The 18,899-nt window shown below is 45.9% G+C and overlaps 1 protein-coding gene across 1 annotated transcript in view; it reads right to left on the bottom strand.

Annotated features, from left to right (window-relative positions):
• Positions 1-1,247: 1,247 nt before the first annotated feature.
• LOC129155666 (zinc finger protein 345) overlaps positions 1,248-18,899 on the bottom strand; it is a 74,340-nt gene continuing 56,688 nt past the window's right edge. The window contains exon 2 of the mRNA XM_054735493.2: positions 1,248-4,438. Coding sequence (XP_054591468.2) covers positions 2,742-4,438 — 1,697 coding nt within the window. The 3' untranslated portion in view covers positions 1,248-2,741. The remainder of the gene's footprint in view (positions 4,439-18,899) is intronic.

The raw sequence follows: 18,899 nt of genomic DNA, 5'->3' as shown, positions 1-18,899 counted from the left end.
AAAACATGTTTATTTCTGCTGTGAAATTGGTATTTTTAACATGGGAGTCAATGAGGATTTGCTCGCTTCTGACACCAGCCCCCAGCGGATGAGGGTGGAACTGCAATTTATTTCACTTCCGGGTTTGCTTCAGTTTTTGACCGCATTGTGGGGGCTTGGGAGAAACAAAAAACACAACCTTCACCAAACCTAGGTACATCTGAGAAGGTAGTAGAAGGTAGAAGTTTACAACACTGTTGCATTAAGGATTGGCTACATATATATCAACTGATCAATAAGATGTGATAATTCCATGTAAATATGAAATATCAATCTGATTAGCATTTGAATGTTTAATCAGAAGACTTTAGTTTCTTGACTTATTCGGGGAACATACAGAAACAAACACAATTATTGTGCTGCAAGTCTTTTTATCTCTTAAAAATGTTTAAAAATATGTTTTTGTCTAACATGTCTGGCTGCCAGTCAAATTCAATTTAATATCCTGGTTCTGGTTTTTAGTAGCCTGACAAGCCAGACTATATATGTGAATATATATTGGGCCGCAATATATAGCGCTGTGATTGGCCCACAACATATAGTGCTGTGATTGGTCCAACAACCACCAAAGAGAGTTGTGATTGGCCAGCCAGTGTTCTGGTGGGAGCTGTGGAGGTTACAATGGAGCGTGTCTAGACCATACTTTGCAAAGCAAGAATTTGGTCTAGTTCACTAGGCTAGGTTTTTAGGGCTTTACATGGACAAGCTCCATCATACGTTGGTGATCTTCGCATTCCCTACATCCCCAGCAGGTCCCTGGAACTCTCTCCCCCTGAGCCTGAGATCATTGGACTCAGTGGTCTCCTTTAAAAAGCAGCTGGAATCTCACCTGTTCAAGCTGGCTTTGATGTGACCTTCAACATCACCCTCCTTATTCTGCTCTTTCTACCCATTTTGCCTTTCCCGGGATGCACTGATTTCTCTTTCCTCTTCGTTTTCGCATTACCTTTCCTTACATTTTTAATCACAATTTTTAGAATTTTTTCAAAATCTTTTTTATATTTAAAATTTTTTGTTCTTAAGAAGCACCTCTGATTTTTATTATAAGAGGAGCTATATAAAAATTGTTTCCTTTTCTTTCTAATTAATATAGGCCATTTTAGTGGATGTTATTGTTCCGTTATGCCCAGATCATATCTATAGAACTTGTCAAGTGTTATTTCTTTCTGTGAGGCGTCTACACTTGAAAAGACCAGACTTTGGCTTCACTCAGATATGTCTATTTGACCAGTTTCAGGATCATCATAAGTCAGTATCAGCATCAGCATCAGGTAAAAACCTTTAAATACAAAAATAGAACTGTTTAAAGATCACACACAGAAAAACACAATGCGTTTTACAGGTAACACAAACTTAAAACATTCCAACCAACATCTGTAATTTAAATAGGTGAGTACTTAAGTTCTAAGTAAAAGTCTACTTTAAGGTTTAAACATATTCCAGTATTTAAATTAAACAAGAGAAGTTTTATTTTCTCAGATTTTACTACCTTATACATCTTTACTTTCACAGTTACTTTTTCAGTATTTAACCTGTGTTTTTAAACATTTTAATTAAGGTTTTAATTAAGGATTGTTACAAATAATCTTACGTACATTTTAACTAAATTCACTAATTTCAGGATTTAGACAAAGAATCTTGGGTTACCATTTTTAGATATTAAATTTCTATAAATTGGGATGGAAACCCATATTTTCTGATAAACTTAAAGAAAAACCAAAACTTCCTCCTAACAGTTGTTTGCCACAAAACTTAGCTCAGAAAAAAGTCCATGTGAATCATCCCAAGAGCTTACCGATAGCCTGTCAAGATCAAAGTCCTCCTCACAGCTGAATTGTTTGCTTGCCATCTAAGTTTTGTCACACCCTGGTTGAATGACTGCTGCATGCATGAAGAAGCCACTAGTGGTGAGCTCTTGATTTCCTGATTTGGCTCACCTGGAGGAGCACACACCGGAGTTCACAAGCCCCCTCTGGCCAGTGTGAAGATTGCATGCACAGCTCATGTGCAGACACTGTGCAGCAGAGTCAGCATGAGGAGGAGACAGTTGACCTCTGCCAGGTCAGCATGACAGAACTCATAACTTCACAGGAAATTTTTGGCCAAGCTGTATGATCGGTATCAGTAATCAACACTCCTGGAATTCGTGACTGGATGCATAAAACTTGATCAGAGCATCCCTAGATATGGCTTTTCACATGTATGTACATTTTATTTATATAGCACTCATCACACACAGAAAATCATATGGTGTTTCACATAGACGAAAACAAATCATTGTCATAAAATCCTACTGATCTTAAAACAGAAATAAGAATCTAAGTCACATATTTATAAAATACCATTATCAAATGAAAGAGGATTACAAATTTGAGTTAAAAATAAGAAAATACTATAATTAGATATAGCAGCTTTAAAGGAAAGGGTCTTCTGCTGTTTTTTTTTTTTTTTCAAAGTGTCCAGACTGTCAAGACTAGTAAGGCTAAAAGGAGGACCACTCCAATGTCAGGGTGCAACAGTCTGGAAGGAGCCATCACCTGGACTTCTATAATTGGTCTTTGGAACTTCTAGAAGGTTCTAGTTTGTGGACCTGAGGGCTCGGGTTGGAGTATGAGGCTTTAGCAATTCAATGATATGTGAGTTCTCATGTGTGTAGTCAAGGAACTACTGTCACTAAAACATTTACCACAAGATTTACATGGCTATGGCTTCTCACCTGTGTGAGTTCTCATGTGTGTAGTCAAGGAACTACTGTCACTAAAACATTTACCACAAGTTTTACATGGATATGGCTTCTCACCTGTGTGAGTTCTCATGTGTGTAGTCAAGTGACCACTGACACTAAAACCTTTACCACAAGTTTTACATGGATATGGCTTCTCACCTGTGTGAGTTCTCATGTGTTTAGTCAAGGAACTACTGTCACTAAAACATTTACCACAAGTTTTACATGGATATGGCTTCTCACCTGTGTGAGTTCTCATGTGTCTAGTCAAGTGACCACTGTCACTAAAACATTTACCACAAGTTTTACATGAATATGGCTTCTCACCTGTGTGAGTTCTCATGTGTGTAGTCAAAGCATTACTCTGTGAGAAAAATTTACTACAACATTTACATTGAAATGGCTTCTCACCTGTGTGAGTTCTCATGTGTGTAGTCAAGTTACCACTGTCACGAAAACATTTACCACAAGTTTTACATGAATATGGCTTCTCACCTGTGTGAGTTCTCATGTGTATAGTCAAAGCATTACTCTGTGAGAAAAGTTTACTACAACATTTACATTGAAATGGCTTCTCACCTGTGTGAGTTCTCATGTGTGTAGTCAAGGAACTACTGTCACTAAAACATTTACCACAAGTTTTACATGGATATGGCTTCTCACCTGTGTGAGTTCTCATGTGTGTAGTCAAGGCACCACTGTCACTAAAACATTTACCACAAGTTTTACATGGATATGGCTTCTCACCTGTGTGAGTTCTCATGTGTGTAGTCAAGTTACCACTGACACTAAAACATTTACCACAAGTTTTACATGGATATGGCTTCTCACCTGTGTGGGTTCTCATGTGTATAGTCAAGGGACCACTGACACTAAAACATTTACCACAAGTTTTACATGGATATGGCTTCTCACCTGTGTGAGTTCTCATGTGTTTAGTCAAGGGACCACTGTCACTAAAACATTTACCACAAGTTTTACATGGATATGGCTTCTCACCTGTGTGAGTTCTCATGTGTGTAGTCAAGGAACCACTGTCACTAAAACATTTACCACAAGTTTTACATGGATATGGCTTCTCACCTGTGTGAGTTCTCATGTGTTTAGTCAAGGAACCACTGTCACTAAAACATTTACCACAAGTTTTACATGGATATGGCTTCTCACCTGTGTGAGTTCTCATGTGTGTAGTCAAGGTACTCCTGACACGAAAGCATTTACCACAAGTTTTACATGGATATGGCTTCTCACCTGTGTGAGCCCTCTTGTGCCTTTTTTGTTTTTTATCATCTACACTGTCTCTGTGATCTTTGGATTGGCATATTTTATTACGTGTCAGTCCTTCATTGCTGTTTGATTCTGAGTTTTCTTTCCTGCATCCACCCTGATCTTGGTTCTCAGCTTCTGTAGTACTCTGGCACAAGGGTTGGTTCTTGTTTGGTTCTGGTTCATGACAGTCTGTTTCTTCAGAAGGAGAAATCTCCATGAAGGTATCAACTTCCTGCTTCAGAAGAAACTGCCCTTCATGCTGATGGATAAGGAGTTCTTGTTGTTCCTCTTTCATCAATGGAGGTTCTGGTTCCTTCTGGTCCAAACTGGAGGTCCATTTCTGTTTAGAGAGCTGCTGGTCAGTCAGAGCCATCTTGTTTTCCCAGACATGATGCTGTGGAAGTTCTGGACAGGATAAAAAACAAAACAAAATGTAGATTAATGTGAATAAAACAAAATCTCTTGTTTGGACAAAGCTTCTCATTCAACGTGTTTTTATTTTCAAGACCATTTACATTGGGCGATTCTAACTGAAGGCATTAAAATTATGAATAAATACATGTGGCGTTATGTACCTAACCAAAACGGTGAAATAACTGAAAACATGTTTTATATTCTATTTTCTTCAAAATAAGTCACCCTTTGCTCTGATTACTGCTTTGCAAACTCTTGGCATTCTCTTGATCTTCAAAAGGGAGTCACCTGAAATGGTTTTCCAACTGTCTTGAAGAAGTTCCCAGAGGTGTTTAGCACTTGTTGGCCCCTTTGTAAATGGCCATGAAAATAAAGAAAACATATTGAATGAGAAGGTATATATATATATATATATATATATATATATATATATACGTGATGTCTCCGTCGGGAGGCCTAATCTACATGAGATATTGGCCCAAGGCCTTTCATGCCCTCTGCTCATCTAAACTGCTTCACCTCCTTACAGTTCAAGACAAGATGGAGAACTCTTTTGATAAATATATAATCAAACAATGTTTGTTATTGCCCATTAGAATGTGAATCAGATGTTCAATCATTTTGTGAAATGACAATGTATTACTTGATATTATAATCCTGTGATCAGTAGTAATTATAATTTTGGACAGCTGCACTAGACACGTTGACACAGAGTTATGTTAAGTCACATTACACATTTCCTTTTGTCTGATACAATCAGAACCTACGTTTCTGATGTAAGGCGTGGTTTTCTGTGGTGTCTGTATAAGCCCTCTTTAGCATGTCAAATTCTGATTCGCCAGTAAACCAAAATATGACAATTATAAAAACTATCCCCACGTCACCTTTACTTCAGTTCAAAGCGTTCTAGAGAAGTTTCGGACAGGCCATCCGGAACCTTTACAACCATAAGAACCTTGACAAGCTGGATAAAAATTTGTTGCACGTTACACCTGACCGCAGCGGTTCCTTCAGAATAAAAGCTGAACCTCACGACCCCTTCAGGGTCTCGCTGACGCCAATAATAACCTGTCGTGACCTGGAAGCATTCCAAGACTAGTCTGGTCGGCACTGCTGCTGTCTCTACCGGCTTCGGTACCAAGGAAGGTCCACGGACCTCGACATTCTGGATCTGAACGGAGGCTTCCCCTGTAGGTATATAAACCAACAGATGGCGTTTAACGTGTTTTATAAATCACCAACTGTAGTTTAGAGCAAAACATTCGCTCCCACTCAGAACTAATTGCTTCTCCGGATACGAGAGTTCTGAAAACAACAACACATACACCATTCATCTCACGTCTCATTCAACTCAATTCAATTCAAAAATACTTTATTAATCCCAGAAGGAAATTGATTAACTCCACCTAGATTAATTATTTCCACCTAGTTTCATCAGTACACAGAGTGTTTACAGTTAGACCTTGTTTAAATTGTGTAGAAATAAATTTCTTAACTATTATAAACCCGACTCACTCTCTTTTCTCTGAGTTAAGAAAGTGTCCAGTAATCACTGCAATAAAATGTTCTGATCTTCTGGTTAAAATATTCAAAGATCTATCAGATTGATACTTCATATTCCTATGGAATCTCACAATTTATGGTTCATAAGTAAGATGTAAACTACCCATCGTTAATATATATATATATATATATATAAAATATTTAGTTTCTATGAACATTTACATTTATATTATTAAAATTTAGAATGTAAGGTTGAAATACTCCAAAAAAATGGCACCACAGCATGTAAACATGTTAGGGGTGGACCGTTAAAGCGCCCGAGCGCCAATGGCGCTAAATTTTCTCGTCGGGCGGTAAATACTTGACGACTTACCGCCCGGGTGGCGCCCAAGCCTTATTTGTCATTTACACACCGGCTTTCACCTACATCATGGCCCCGCCCTGTAGGAAGCCGCTGTTTTCGTTTCGCACGCGTGAACCTGCGCGCCTCTAGCCACGTAATGCACTTGTACGATTCGTGCACGTACTGCACAATTCTAGTTATAGTCACGTGAACTACAAGTTCACTATTAAAGACGAAGTGGAACCACGCTAGAAACACACAAGCACGCAGGAAGATCGCGCCACCACAGGGATGGGATTTCTTGATGAAATCTCCGGAAAAACGCTTTAAAACTGGTGAGGAGAAGCGAGACAGTTCGAAACGGTATGAAGCAGAGAAGCGTGTGCGTAGGTGGAATGATTCTTGGCGGTTTAAAGAAGACGGGAGGCGCAGAGAATGGCCGTGTTTGAGTTTAGCAGCGCCTCGCCTGGAAAACAGACAAGAGCAGACGGAAGCAGCAGGGGGAGTGGCTGAAAGCCGGCGTTTACGCCGGGGACACACCGGCCGCGGAAGCGCCGAGAAGCGAATCGCTCACGAAATTTGGCCGCTGCTCAGTTCGGATCAGGGCTCAGCTGTAGTTTTTCCTCCATTTCCTCAGCTCTTTTCCTCTCTCTCTCTCTCTCTCTGTCTCTCTGTGTGTGTGTGTGAGAGAGAGAGAGAGAGAGAGAGAGAGAGAGAGAGAGAGAGAGAGAGAGAGAGAGAGAGAGAGAGAGAGAGAGAGAGAGAGAGAGAGAGAGAGAGAGAGAGAGAGAGAGAGAGAGAGAGAGAGAGAGAGAGAGAGAGAGAGAGAGAGAGAGAGAGAGAGAGAGAGAGAGAGAGAGAGAGAGAGAGAGAGAGAGAGAGAGAGAACGAGAACCTTTGGTCTGAACAAGTTGTTTCTGCCAGTTGAATCTCTTGGATTTCCCTGTATGTGTAGCTCGGGGGTGACGATGGATGAAGATATCGCGTTAGCATTCACACTTGTTCAATTTTCAGTTGTAATCCTGGTGCCTGTTAGCAGCTGAAACACATCCTCACGTGCTTGTGGATATCATATATTCTATATGAAAACATGACTGTAATAATAAGTGTTGAGGGTCTGACCTCATGAGGAAATTACTATGCAGTGATTTTCTCCAAAATGACTGTGCTTAAATTGCTCTGAAAAGCAAATAATCACATCAGCGCCAAGAAACTTCATTTCCCATGATGCTTTGCACACGGAAGCATTGTGATGACGTCACCGCCTAATACCAGAAACACGATCTGCGGGAGGCGGGAGCTTGGAGCTTTCCCGCGACTTCAAAGACTATAAATCATGAATGAGACAAAGAAACCTCGTTCTTTTGCCCAGGATACCTGGCGGTAAGGACACGCTTGTCGAACGCTCCGTCAACTTGAGCACGCGGAAGCTCTAAGTGCCAAGTTGAGCCCACGGAACTGCTGGAAACTAAACTGCAAGCCCATCAGATCTGCTCGTTTCTGCTCCCCTCCAGCTGATGTTTGACGACACAGAACTGCGGAGCCCGTGGAGAAACACTCGTGAACGCCAAACAACGGAGAAAGCATCAAACCGACGGATGACGCTGGAAACTGCGGAGAAAAACGGAGAACCGTCAAGTCATAACAGCGGGGGACGCCTTGCTGCTTTGGTGATCAGAAAACTCATTTTTTTTCTCTCCTTTTCTTCCCCCGTTTCCTCTATAGTCCAGAATAAGCAATAAACCGCGTCTATTGCTTAAAAAGTAGCTTCGTGTTTTCCTCTTTCGTCCCAAACACGTCCGTCGGGTCATTTTGAAAGAATAAACTGCTTATTGATCATTGTTTGGTATCTTAAAATGGTTTCTGTCATGGCCAGGCTGAAACTAAAAGATATTAATTTGTGATTAATCTTTTGTGTTGTTTCATGATCTTTTGAAATGTTTTGAGTGATTTAAGGTTAAGTTACTACTGATTCTAAGTGCTTTGGAAGTTAAAGTGCAAGTTGCCACCCACACTTTAGCCAGACAAAGGAGTCAGCCATCTTGTATTCAAGACTCCATTTTGAATCCATACACACGCACACACACTACTCCTTTGTGAGAACAAAGGACCCCATTCATACATCCTACATACACACAAAACACCTTGAACATTATTTTGAATATACATCCTTTTATTATATCACATGGTTATTATTCATTTATGCCACTGTTTATTCATTTGACAAATTGTTAATTAAACGTTATAAAATTCAGATTTTCGTCTCCAGTAGCTTTGTTGTGTCGAAGAGAAGTCTCTGCTCCAAGGATTCTACGAACTTCAAGAAAGACTGATAAGAGTTTTGGATTCAATTTTTCCCCGGAAAAAGGGGAATGGTGCCCCGTATATCTAAGAATATCTTAATTAATTAATAAATCAGTAAATATTCCCATATTTACAGAATTTATTGAAGAATCCAAAAGTAAGTTGAAGCTTACTAATTGTTCGCTCCTAATAACCCCAACATTTTATTGGTGCCCCGTGTGAGGCTTGGATACACAGAGATTTCTATCCGGCACAAACAAACAAATAAATCCAAAGAGCTTGAATTAAAAATAATCCGTTGTTCAGCCTTGAACCAGCTACAGAGTGGTGCTGATTTCGCTGAGCAGGAAGCTGCATCGAACTCTCACCAGTAACTCAGTGCTTCTTTAAAGGTGCAACGTGTAAATTAATTCTGGTTAACCTTTTAGGTTAAAATTCAGCTTTTCCTTAAAGGTGCAACATGTAATTAATTCTGGCTAACCTTTTAGGTTAAAATTCAGTTTTTCCTTAAAGGTGCAACGTGTAATTAATTCTGGCTAACCTTTTAGGTTAAAATTCAGTTTTTCCTTAAAGGTGCAACGTGTAATTAATTCTGGCTAACCTTTTAGGTTAAAATTCAGTTCCTCATTAAAGGTGCAGCGTGTAAGTAATTCTGACTAACCCTTTTAGGCTAAAATTAACTGCTAATTTAGCGACTTTAACTCACTGTGGCTATTATAACTAACTGAAACCTTCACTCAAAGACTGATAACACCCTGTTTGCTAATATTCTGAAGGAATAACTAGCATATTTAACACTGCAAGTGTTGTAAGACGTTGCTACGGCAACGCACCAGCTTTTGCTAAAATACTGAAAGGAATAGTATTTTAAGCGTCAGTCACGGCATTCCGTGCAATCTTAAAACGCTAAAACCTGTGCGCACAAAGGTTAATTTAGTGTTTTTCTGCTACAAAGCTAGCAGTTTGCTGCAAAAAGGTGCAGTTTGAGCTATCTGCAGAAGCTCTACTAGGCTATTTTGGTTCGGTTGTTAAAATGGAGGGACAGAGTAGTGAACTGACCAACTCCCAGCAACCAGGTGGCGCTGCGGCCCACGACTATGAACCTGGCCTACTTTCTGGACAAATATTGTCCAAACTGGTCGCGGTTGCTCGAGAACCCGACTACCCTTCTAGGGATTTCACTGAAGAACAGCGTAGCGACGAGCTAGAAGCTGTAATCGATCAAATAGAAAACCCGGATGGTACAAAACCAATCCAGGTTCACTTAGCTAAGTTAGCCCTGATCCTCTATCAGAGAGGACTCCAACGTGGTCAGAAGATCATGAACCTCCAGAGTATGCTAGCTGAAAAACAGCGAAATGGAAGGCTGATCGAGGAAGACGACACCCGCACCGATTCTGGGGAAGATGGGGAGGAGACCCCGCCCTCTTCTGCTGATGACAACAGACAGTGGGAAGGGGGGGAACACCGTGACTCTGAGGCTGAGCCAGAGTGCTCTCCCACACCGGTACGAAAGCAAGCCGGCAAAGCCAACCAGGGTCCGCCCAGGACGATCGCCAAAGACCAATTGGTTTCCTCCACCCAAGGAAGCGAGGGACCGCCGTCCCGCCGTAAAGGTAGGCTACCTCCTGATACGGCTCCATACGATAATCAACAGTATGTGGTGTGGGACTCTCTGGACGGACGCACGCCGCAGGGGAGAGATGAAGCTTATCTGTCCCAACCTTCGGCCCCGTTCCCTACACACACTATAGGGCATTCAGGACCATCTAGGGGCCGAGGGCAGTTCGCCCTCGAACCCCAGGTTGGACCACCACCCTCATCTTCACGGCCTTCTCAATCAGTGAGAAGTCGACCAGCTGAGCGGCACCTCTATTTAGACCGCTCCCCCAGTCCACGAAGGGTGCAAGGTGCCGATTGGGGTTATGCACCCCAAGCTGCACCTCCACCATCCACCCATCCTAGCTACTCCGGTATTCGGCATGCCGATAACCAGCTGCAGGACAAAGCATCATACGCCAGTCCGTACCCGGACAAAGCGTATTACGCAGATGCCCCAGTTGAAAGACGCAGGCTGCACTACGCAGACGTGCCCCGGGAGGAGGATCTCCCAGGACACCCACGTGACGTGCCAGCAGCCCGCCACAGCATGCCGGACCCCGATTTGGGCCCCAGGAGTCAACATTGGGAGCCCAGAGCACACCAGCGATATCCAGCGCCCTCTGAGACAGACCGTGGGTCAGAGTCAGAGGATGACGCGCCGTACCGTGAGTCAGGGCTCCGTGTACGTCAAATTGAATCGCTAGCTAAAGACATAGAACGCTTTGATCCTAACACCAATGAATCCAATGTCGACGATTATCTCAGGGAGATAGAACGTTGTCTGCTTGATCTTCCAGCACCCTCTTCAAGGGAAAAGCTCAAGCTAATTTGGAAAACCACATCTAGAACGGTGCACGGTTTCATGGAAACTCTACCACCTGACATTCGAGATCGGTACTCCTCGCTCTGCCGAGCGTTGAGGGATGAATACGCCACTTATGCAGACTCTGCGTCAGCTACAATGGGGGCCTTCTCCATCAAACACTGGAGAAACGAACCCCCCAGAGAGTATTATCGCCGACTCAAAAGTGCTTATTTCCAAGGTCGAAACGGCCCTGGGCTCGAGGAAGACCCTGCCTTCAGATCCCTGTTCATTCACAACCTGCACGAGTGTGTTCGATCCGAAGTCTCAATGTATTGTCGGATGAAAAAACTGACAACTCAGGAGATTAGGAGATACGCTCAACAGGCTTGGGAAGCCGGCGGAAAGCCCCAAAAGCCTGACGCACATCACCGCGTCATGCACCTAGCTCCCGACGCCGAGCCGCGTTTGGAGCTCGAAGGCACAGAAGCTCCACCCACTAAGCCAAAATCTGCTAAACCTAGACCTGTTAAACCGCGAGAGCAGTCCCAATCTCCTCAACAGGGGAAGGGGGGTGCTGATTGGCCGCCTAGGTCTGGACAATCAGACAGGAAGTGGCCCAACCAAAACCAACGGCAGGCAGGTCGGAACAGTGGAAGGTTTAAGGAGCGCCGCCCACAGGTAGGTCCCGAACACAAGTCCGCAGGTGAGTACTTGACCAAAGCCGACCTCCAGGAGATGTTTCAGCAGTTCCTAGCTAAACAGAAGGAACAGCTGAGATCTGCAGAAGAGACCCCTGCACCAAAGTCTTCTTCTAAGAAGCCAGACCCAGAGCCAACGTCCGCATGACTAGGCGTGGCTCAACCTCCCAGCGTGGCCAGGACCTACCTGATCAGCTGGGGGAACACTACTGATAGATCACAGGAGTCTCCTGAAATCTACCCCCCAGAGAAACCTGATACTAAATTTCTGAAGTTCCTTGGTGACTTAACAAACCATGATCATGCTCGCCGTTTGTACTGTAGCACCAACGTAGGTGGGTGCATACAGGTTGATGCTCTGCTGGATACCGGCTCAGAAATCACCCTGATGTGCTCCACATTGTTCCATCGCGTGTCTGACACCATGCGGTCGCTCGGGAAACCAGTCCAGGTTGAACCTTGTGACCTGAAAATCACCAGCTACACCCAGACCCGGGAGTGTATCACTCACCGGGCGTGGCTGGATATCACCTTCCAAGACATGACTCTGGTTCACCCGTTTTATGTCTGCCAGCTAGACACTGAACCACTTCTCATTGGTCAGGACCTGCTTGAACGTCTAGCTCCCCTCATCGACTGCCAGAAGGGTCAACTGTGGGCCCAGGTGGACACACCTAAGCCCTGGAACCCGGATAGCAGCCGACCATCCTCCATTCTTGAAGTCAGCATAAGTGAGCAGCAAAACCCTTGTTCCAAGGTCATGCCCCTCCCTACGGCTCCCACAGACGATGACCGCCTGCAAAGGCATGAAACCGCTCCTGGAACTCCGTTCCGCACACATTCATCTTTTCTCTGCTCGCTGAAGAACGTCAGCCTGCAGCCATATGCACCACACATAGTTGGTGGTCTTACCATCAACTGCACCCACATCTCAGATGCTCGCCTTGCTCTTTGGTCTGAAAAGTCAGCCATCAGCCAGCAGACGTTTGAACACCTGCGTCAGAAGGACCCCCTTCTGGTCAGCGTGACACGTAGCCATCGGCTCTTGTCACCTACTTGGCCGCAGAGGCTCCTGAAAGCGCCAGAGGTCTGCTCTCTGACTATCCAACTTGGAGCAAGACAGCTCACACATACATTCAGCATCATACCACAGCTTGATCCACCTGCACTCATCGGAGCAGATCTGCTGGTTCGACTCGGTGCCCAGCTGGACACTTGCAATCAAGTCCTTTGGGCCCGAGCCACACCATCCTCTGAGCCTCGCTCAGAAGGCCCTGAACACTTGCTGTCCGGTCAGACCATTCCACAGGCCTGCCGTGCAGTGGTTGAGGCCAGCACGGTTCTGCCCCCACTGGTCAAAGGAGTGTCTGTTCGTCTGACTCTGATGAAGCATCAGAAGCTGCCAGGCACACAGGCCTTCTTCCAGCCATCACCACACTTCTTGGAGCTCAACTTAGCCGTCTGTGGCACGCCACTCTTGGAGCTGAACAATCGTTCTGCTTACTTGTTGGTCGAAAATCCGACCCGGAGTCCTATCCACATGCCGGCAGGAAAGCCCTTGGGCATGCTGATAGATAGCTCATTCCATGACTTCGAACTTTCAGTCCCCGTGATCGGACAACTTCCGTTGTTCTTGAATGACAGACAGGTTGGTGCAGACACATTCAGTACTTTCCCTTCACAAATGATTACCATCAAGCGGCATGAAGCCCTTCCTGAGGAACCCATTTGCAGTGCAACCTTAGATACTGACGGCGGTCAGTGTCTAACGGTTTTTGCAATAAATACTCAACCCTCTGAGTCACCGGTTGAAAGCCCGGAACACCAGAGACCCTCCTCCTCTGAACCTTATGACGGCTTCGAGGCCGAAGTCAGCCAGCAGCTTGACAAAGCGGATGCGCTGGAGTCAGAGGAGCAGAGAGCAGAGCTTAGAAGCCTGTTCTATGAGTTTCAGTCCATCTTATCCAGGGACTCCCTGGACTGTGGACTCACAAACCTGCATACGGTTCGCATTCCAACGAACCCGAATGCCCCTCCTACTTTTGTACGTCAGTACAAGATTCCCCTCGCTGCTTATGAGTCGATCCAGGAGATCCTCGATCAGCTGAAGGAGAAAAACATCATCAGAGAGTGTAACTCCACTTACAACTCTCCCATCTGGCCGGTTCTGAAACCGACTGGGAAATGGCGTCTCACCATAGACTATCGTGCACTGAACAAACAAGTACCTCTCTCCAGGTGGCCTATGATCCATTTAGATCAGGAGCTAGCCAGAGTCAGAGATGCTCGTTTCTTCTCTACGGTTGACGTAGCCAACGGCTTCTGGACCATGAAGGTTGAGCCGGCGGACCAGTATAAGCTGGCTTTCTCCTTTGGAAATCGCCAATATACTTGGATTCGCTGCCCCTTTGGCTACTCTAACTCACCTGCCGAGTTCAACATCTTCCTCCACAAAGCCATGTCAGATGCTGCTTCCAGAGGGAACCTCATATATGTCGATGACATCTTGATGAGGAGTCGAACCTTCGAGGAGCACCTGGCCGAACTCCGTCACGTGCTGCAACAGCTCGCTGACGCCGGAGCTAAATTGGCGATTCTCAAGGGACAGTGGTGTCGAACCAAAGTGGAGTATGTTGGACTGCTGGTTGGCCCTAATGGAGTCGAGCCCCAAGCGGGACGCATTAGAGCCATTCCGGACATCAAAGCCCCAGCTAATCTGACTGAACTCAGGAGCTTCCTCGGAGTCTGCAACTACTCCAGGCAGTTCATTGAGGAGTACGCTGAAACAGCGAGGCCCCTCACTGAGCTGCTTCGGAACGACACACCTTTCGTGTGGGACAGACCCCAAGAACTCTCCTTCCAGTTCCTAAAACAGAAGTTGGCGTCCGCACCCTGTCTGGCTTACCCAGACAAGGATAAAGAGTTCTACATAGAGGCGACTTTCTCCTCTCACTGCCTGAGCGCTGCTTTGAAGCAGAAACACGACCAGGACATGAGAGTTGTGGCATACGCCAGCAAGCCTCTGAGCAAGGTGGAACTCCAGTTCTCAGACTGTGAGAGAGCCCTCCTCTCTACAGTCTGGGCTGTCGAACACTTTCGTAGTTACATCGGTGGACAGAAAGTGATCATTGAAACGTGTCATCAGCCCGTCACCTTCCTAAACAGCCAGCGTCTGCGCGAAGGAAGAGTGTCAAACAGCCGCATTGCGACGTGGATGATGGTGCTCCAAGGATACAACATTGAGGTCAAGTATGGTCAGAACACCAAGCTAGCGCTAGGACAAGGGCTAGCAGGCTGCCAGCACTGTGACTCTGACTCCGTCATGGGCCCCCTGGACACACCTGCCGCAGTCTACCCAACCGCATCCAATCATCGCTACTTTGATGAGAATGTTTGCCAAGGGCTTCCGAAAGTTTACACTGACGGATGCGCCTACCTTCACGAAGGCCAGCTCCGTGCCGGGGTTGGAGTCGTTTGGGTGGACTGTGACACTAAGCAACCAAATCACTACCGGTTGGGCCAAAAGTCTAGTCAGTACGCCGAAATTGCTGCAGTGTTGATAACCCTCCAGCAGGCTGCAGCCTTGGACATCACTCAAATCGTCCTTTGCTCTGATTCAAACTACGCTAGACACAGCTTCATCTCTCACTTCCCCATGTGGAAGGAGAACCACATGAAAAATGCCAGGAACAGAGACGTGAAACACTCTGAGTTATTCCTAGCGTGTGATCTGCTCACCACTGAGAAAGGCATAATGGTCTACTGGAAAAAGGTCAAAGGTCACTCCAGGACCATAGGTCCGGAGAAAGATGGTAATGACGAAGCTGACCGCCTTGCTAAGCTCGGTGCTGACCAGGGAACCTGTTGGGAATTCAAAGACGAGTTGCTTCCTCCCAAGGCCGTTCACGAGGTCTGTGCGATTACTCGTCGCCATGCTAAACAGGCAGACGAACCTCAGAACATTGGGGTACCCGTGTTTCTAGGCAGACAACCACAGGACGCGGACCTAGTCACCATGCAGGAACAAGATCCTGACCTGAAGCTCATCCGCGAGCTTCTCCAAAAGGGCCCGATGCCTGAACAACCGTCACCACCTACTGGCGCAAGCCGAGATTTGGTAACCCTGCATCGTCAACTCGCGCATCTGAAACTACAAAACGATTTGTTAGTTTACATACGTGACGATCACAGCCCGCCGCGCTGGGTTGTTCCACTCGACCACAGGGAAGTGATGCTTGCCTACGCCCACGACACTCCGGTTGGAGGTCACCGCGGAGCAAAAGCTACCCTCGCGTCACTGACAGAAGTAGCATATTGGCCGTCGATGTCCAAGGACGTACACAGCTATGTCCAAGGCTGCCTCGTCTGTGCCCAGTTTCAACCCTCCCAGCCGCTTGCTAGAGCACCACTGCAACGCAGGGGAATAACCTTCCCTTGGTCCCACCTGCAGATCGACTGGGTTGGACCGGTTCCCAAATCGGCAAGAGGAAACAAATATATGCTAACTGTAACTTGCAGTTTCACAAAGTGGGTGGAATGCCTTCCAGCGCCAAACGATACAGCCGTCACAACCGCTGTACTGCTGATTAACCAAATTTTCAGTCGATGGGGACTTCCACTCTGCATTGACTCTGACCGGGGAACTCATTTCACATCCAGTGTAATGACGTCCCTGTTTGAACTTCTGGGAGTGGAAGTGAGATTCCACCTCCCCTATCACCCACAGTCATCCGGACAGGTCGAACGGATGAACCGCACGGTCGTCTCCATGCTCAAAAAGTGCGTCTGCTCCACGGGGAAGGACTGGGACGTCAAGCTCCCTCTGGTCCTGATGGCCATACGGTCCACTCCCCAGCGATCCACAGGGGTTACGCCCTTTGAGATGATGACCGGCAGACTGATGACTCTACCACTGCACCTCCTGTATCACCCAGAGGATGTCAGTGTTGCCACTGCCTATACCGCTCATCAGTATGTGGCAGACTTGAAAACACACCTCAGAGCTACGTTCGCGCACGCTCAGAAGAAACTGGAGACCAACGTAGAAGGCGCTAAGGCCTACTACGACCAAAAGACAACCAGCCGCGAATACGAGGTGGGTGACAAAGTATTCTACTTTCGGTTCGCCCAACCGGCACGCAAAGCTAAGAAGTTCCTGCCCTGCTGGTCAGGACCATTTGAGATCGTGGCAAAACTCTCTCCAGTTGCATACAGGTTACGCATCACCAAAGCGAGACAGGAGCCTGTCTACAAATGGGTGCATGCAAACCAAATCAAACCCTACGTCAAACCATCCCCGCGGGTACAGAGACCAGACTCCCCGCAGGAGGTAGACGTAGTCGCTACATAGTTCTATGCATGGAAATGGAAAGGGGGGAAAGTGCACGTTTAAACCACTAACATGTACTAACCGACAAAGAACCAGCCCCCCCCCCCCCCCCCCCCCCCCCGCCGTCATTTTCACTAACCAAGAGAAACTCCTCCTAGAACGCTAACAGGAAGTACTTACTAAAACCTTACAGGGTACTCTTGTAACTGTCAACCTACATTCTGCTCTGATTAATGAATCTCTACGTGCAATCAAGACTTTGTCTGAAACCATACATCAGGATATTGTGTACACATGAGTGGTGAGAGATTTGATGCAGGACCTGCTCAGGGAAGTAAGTTCCACGCTGGACAGCTTGGTTGAAAGTCGTATTTCCCCGTACTTGGTACCACTGGACCTGCTCAAAGTTAGCTTGACAGCTGCTACCCCTCTACTGTGCACCTTTCACATATCCACCTAGCGTACAGCCTAGGTAGTGCAATTCCCATTCACGTTGATGCAGAAAATTAGAACTCGGTTTCCTGTTAAACGTCCCATAATTGTGACACCTCACATCTATAGGTTTAAGTCGATGCTGAACTTTGGTATTTGAAAGGACGGTAGGCATTTCCACTTTGAACTAGAAACCTGGCACTCCATCACCTCAACCTCGAACAGCATGACTCAGAGATTGAGATCATGGACGCTTTCCTGGGTTATAACTTTGCCTTCGATTTAGAAATTGACCAACAATTACTGATTGAAGGAACCAAATTTGTTAAGTTCACACAAAACCCGCGTGAACTTACTTTGACGCCCAAGACGCTACATTGACAAATTATACGACTTTAATCTGCACATTGGTCGCCCTGGGGATGGAATGGCTCATCACGGCCGTGATAGCTTATTCCGCCTACAGGCGTGTTAAGAAACTCCAAGATAAGATGCACTTGCTCACCTACGGTGTGCCTCGTGACCGCGTTCTGGGAGACTCCAAGCGTGAATGTACCACACCTGTCTAAAGGGGGTGAGCAACGTTTTTTTTTATTATTTTGTAACCCTAAGAGTAGTTCTCATTTTAGTCTACCTCACATATTTATCTGAGTGTTGCAGTATGTCACATTCTTTATAAGCTACACACTGACTGTATGACCTAAGAATGTATTTTATGAGACCTCAAGGTTGCTATGAATTTTCTTGGATGTTATATGTTTTTTTTTTGGTTTTCTGTATTTTTGTTTCTTACTTGGTCACATATTGACTAGTGGTTATGTGCCGGCCCAGCTCAGTCTGTCAATGACTCTGTCTGACGCACCAGCACATTGTAGTACCTCTTAGTTTTATGGTCCTTGTTTTAGCCCAAAGACTGTCCTGATCCACCCTTTGGACCAAAAAGGGGGGAATCTTGGGACCACATAGGTCAATGCGCGTTTGCGAACTATGGACCTCGTACATCACCGCGTGCTCCATAAACTGAACTGTATGGCCGGCGGTGAGATGCCTTTGTGTCCACTCGTGGAGTTAACCGCCCACCGACCTTCCTCCTTCTACACTACTACCTCTCGCATGGACGGCATCATCATTGCGTACCACCTGCGTGAGTGGCTTCTTCTCGTTATGCGCGTTGGGGACTATCCCGTTTCCTATCCTCTTTGTGCCTGACCAGGATCAAAGACCAAAGGCGCCAGGATCCAAGACAAAGACCAAAGACAAAGGCGTCCAAGGAGACCAACGTCCTGAGGAACAAACCCACCTGTGCTTCCGACAATCAAGTCGACCTACGTTCATGAGGAACAAACCCATCTGTGCTTCCGACGATCGAGCTTTGGGCGCGATCCCCGAAACCAAAAGGGGGAATGTTGAGGGTCTGACCTCATGAGGAAATTACT

Source organism: Nothobranchius furzeri, chromosome 2 (assembly GCF_043380555.1).
Source record: "Nothobranchius furzeri strain GRZ-AD chromosome 2, NfurGRZ-RIMD1, whole genome shotgun sequence".
Lineage (NCBI taxonomy): Eukaryota > Metazoa > Chordata > Actinopteri > Cyprinodontiformes > Nothobranchiidae > Nothobranchius > Nothobranchius furzeri.
Note: the sequence above shows the minus strand (reverse complement) of the source record. Positions and strands in the feature narration are given on the sequence as shown.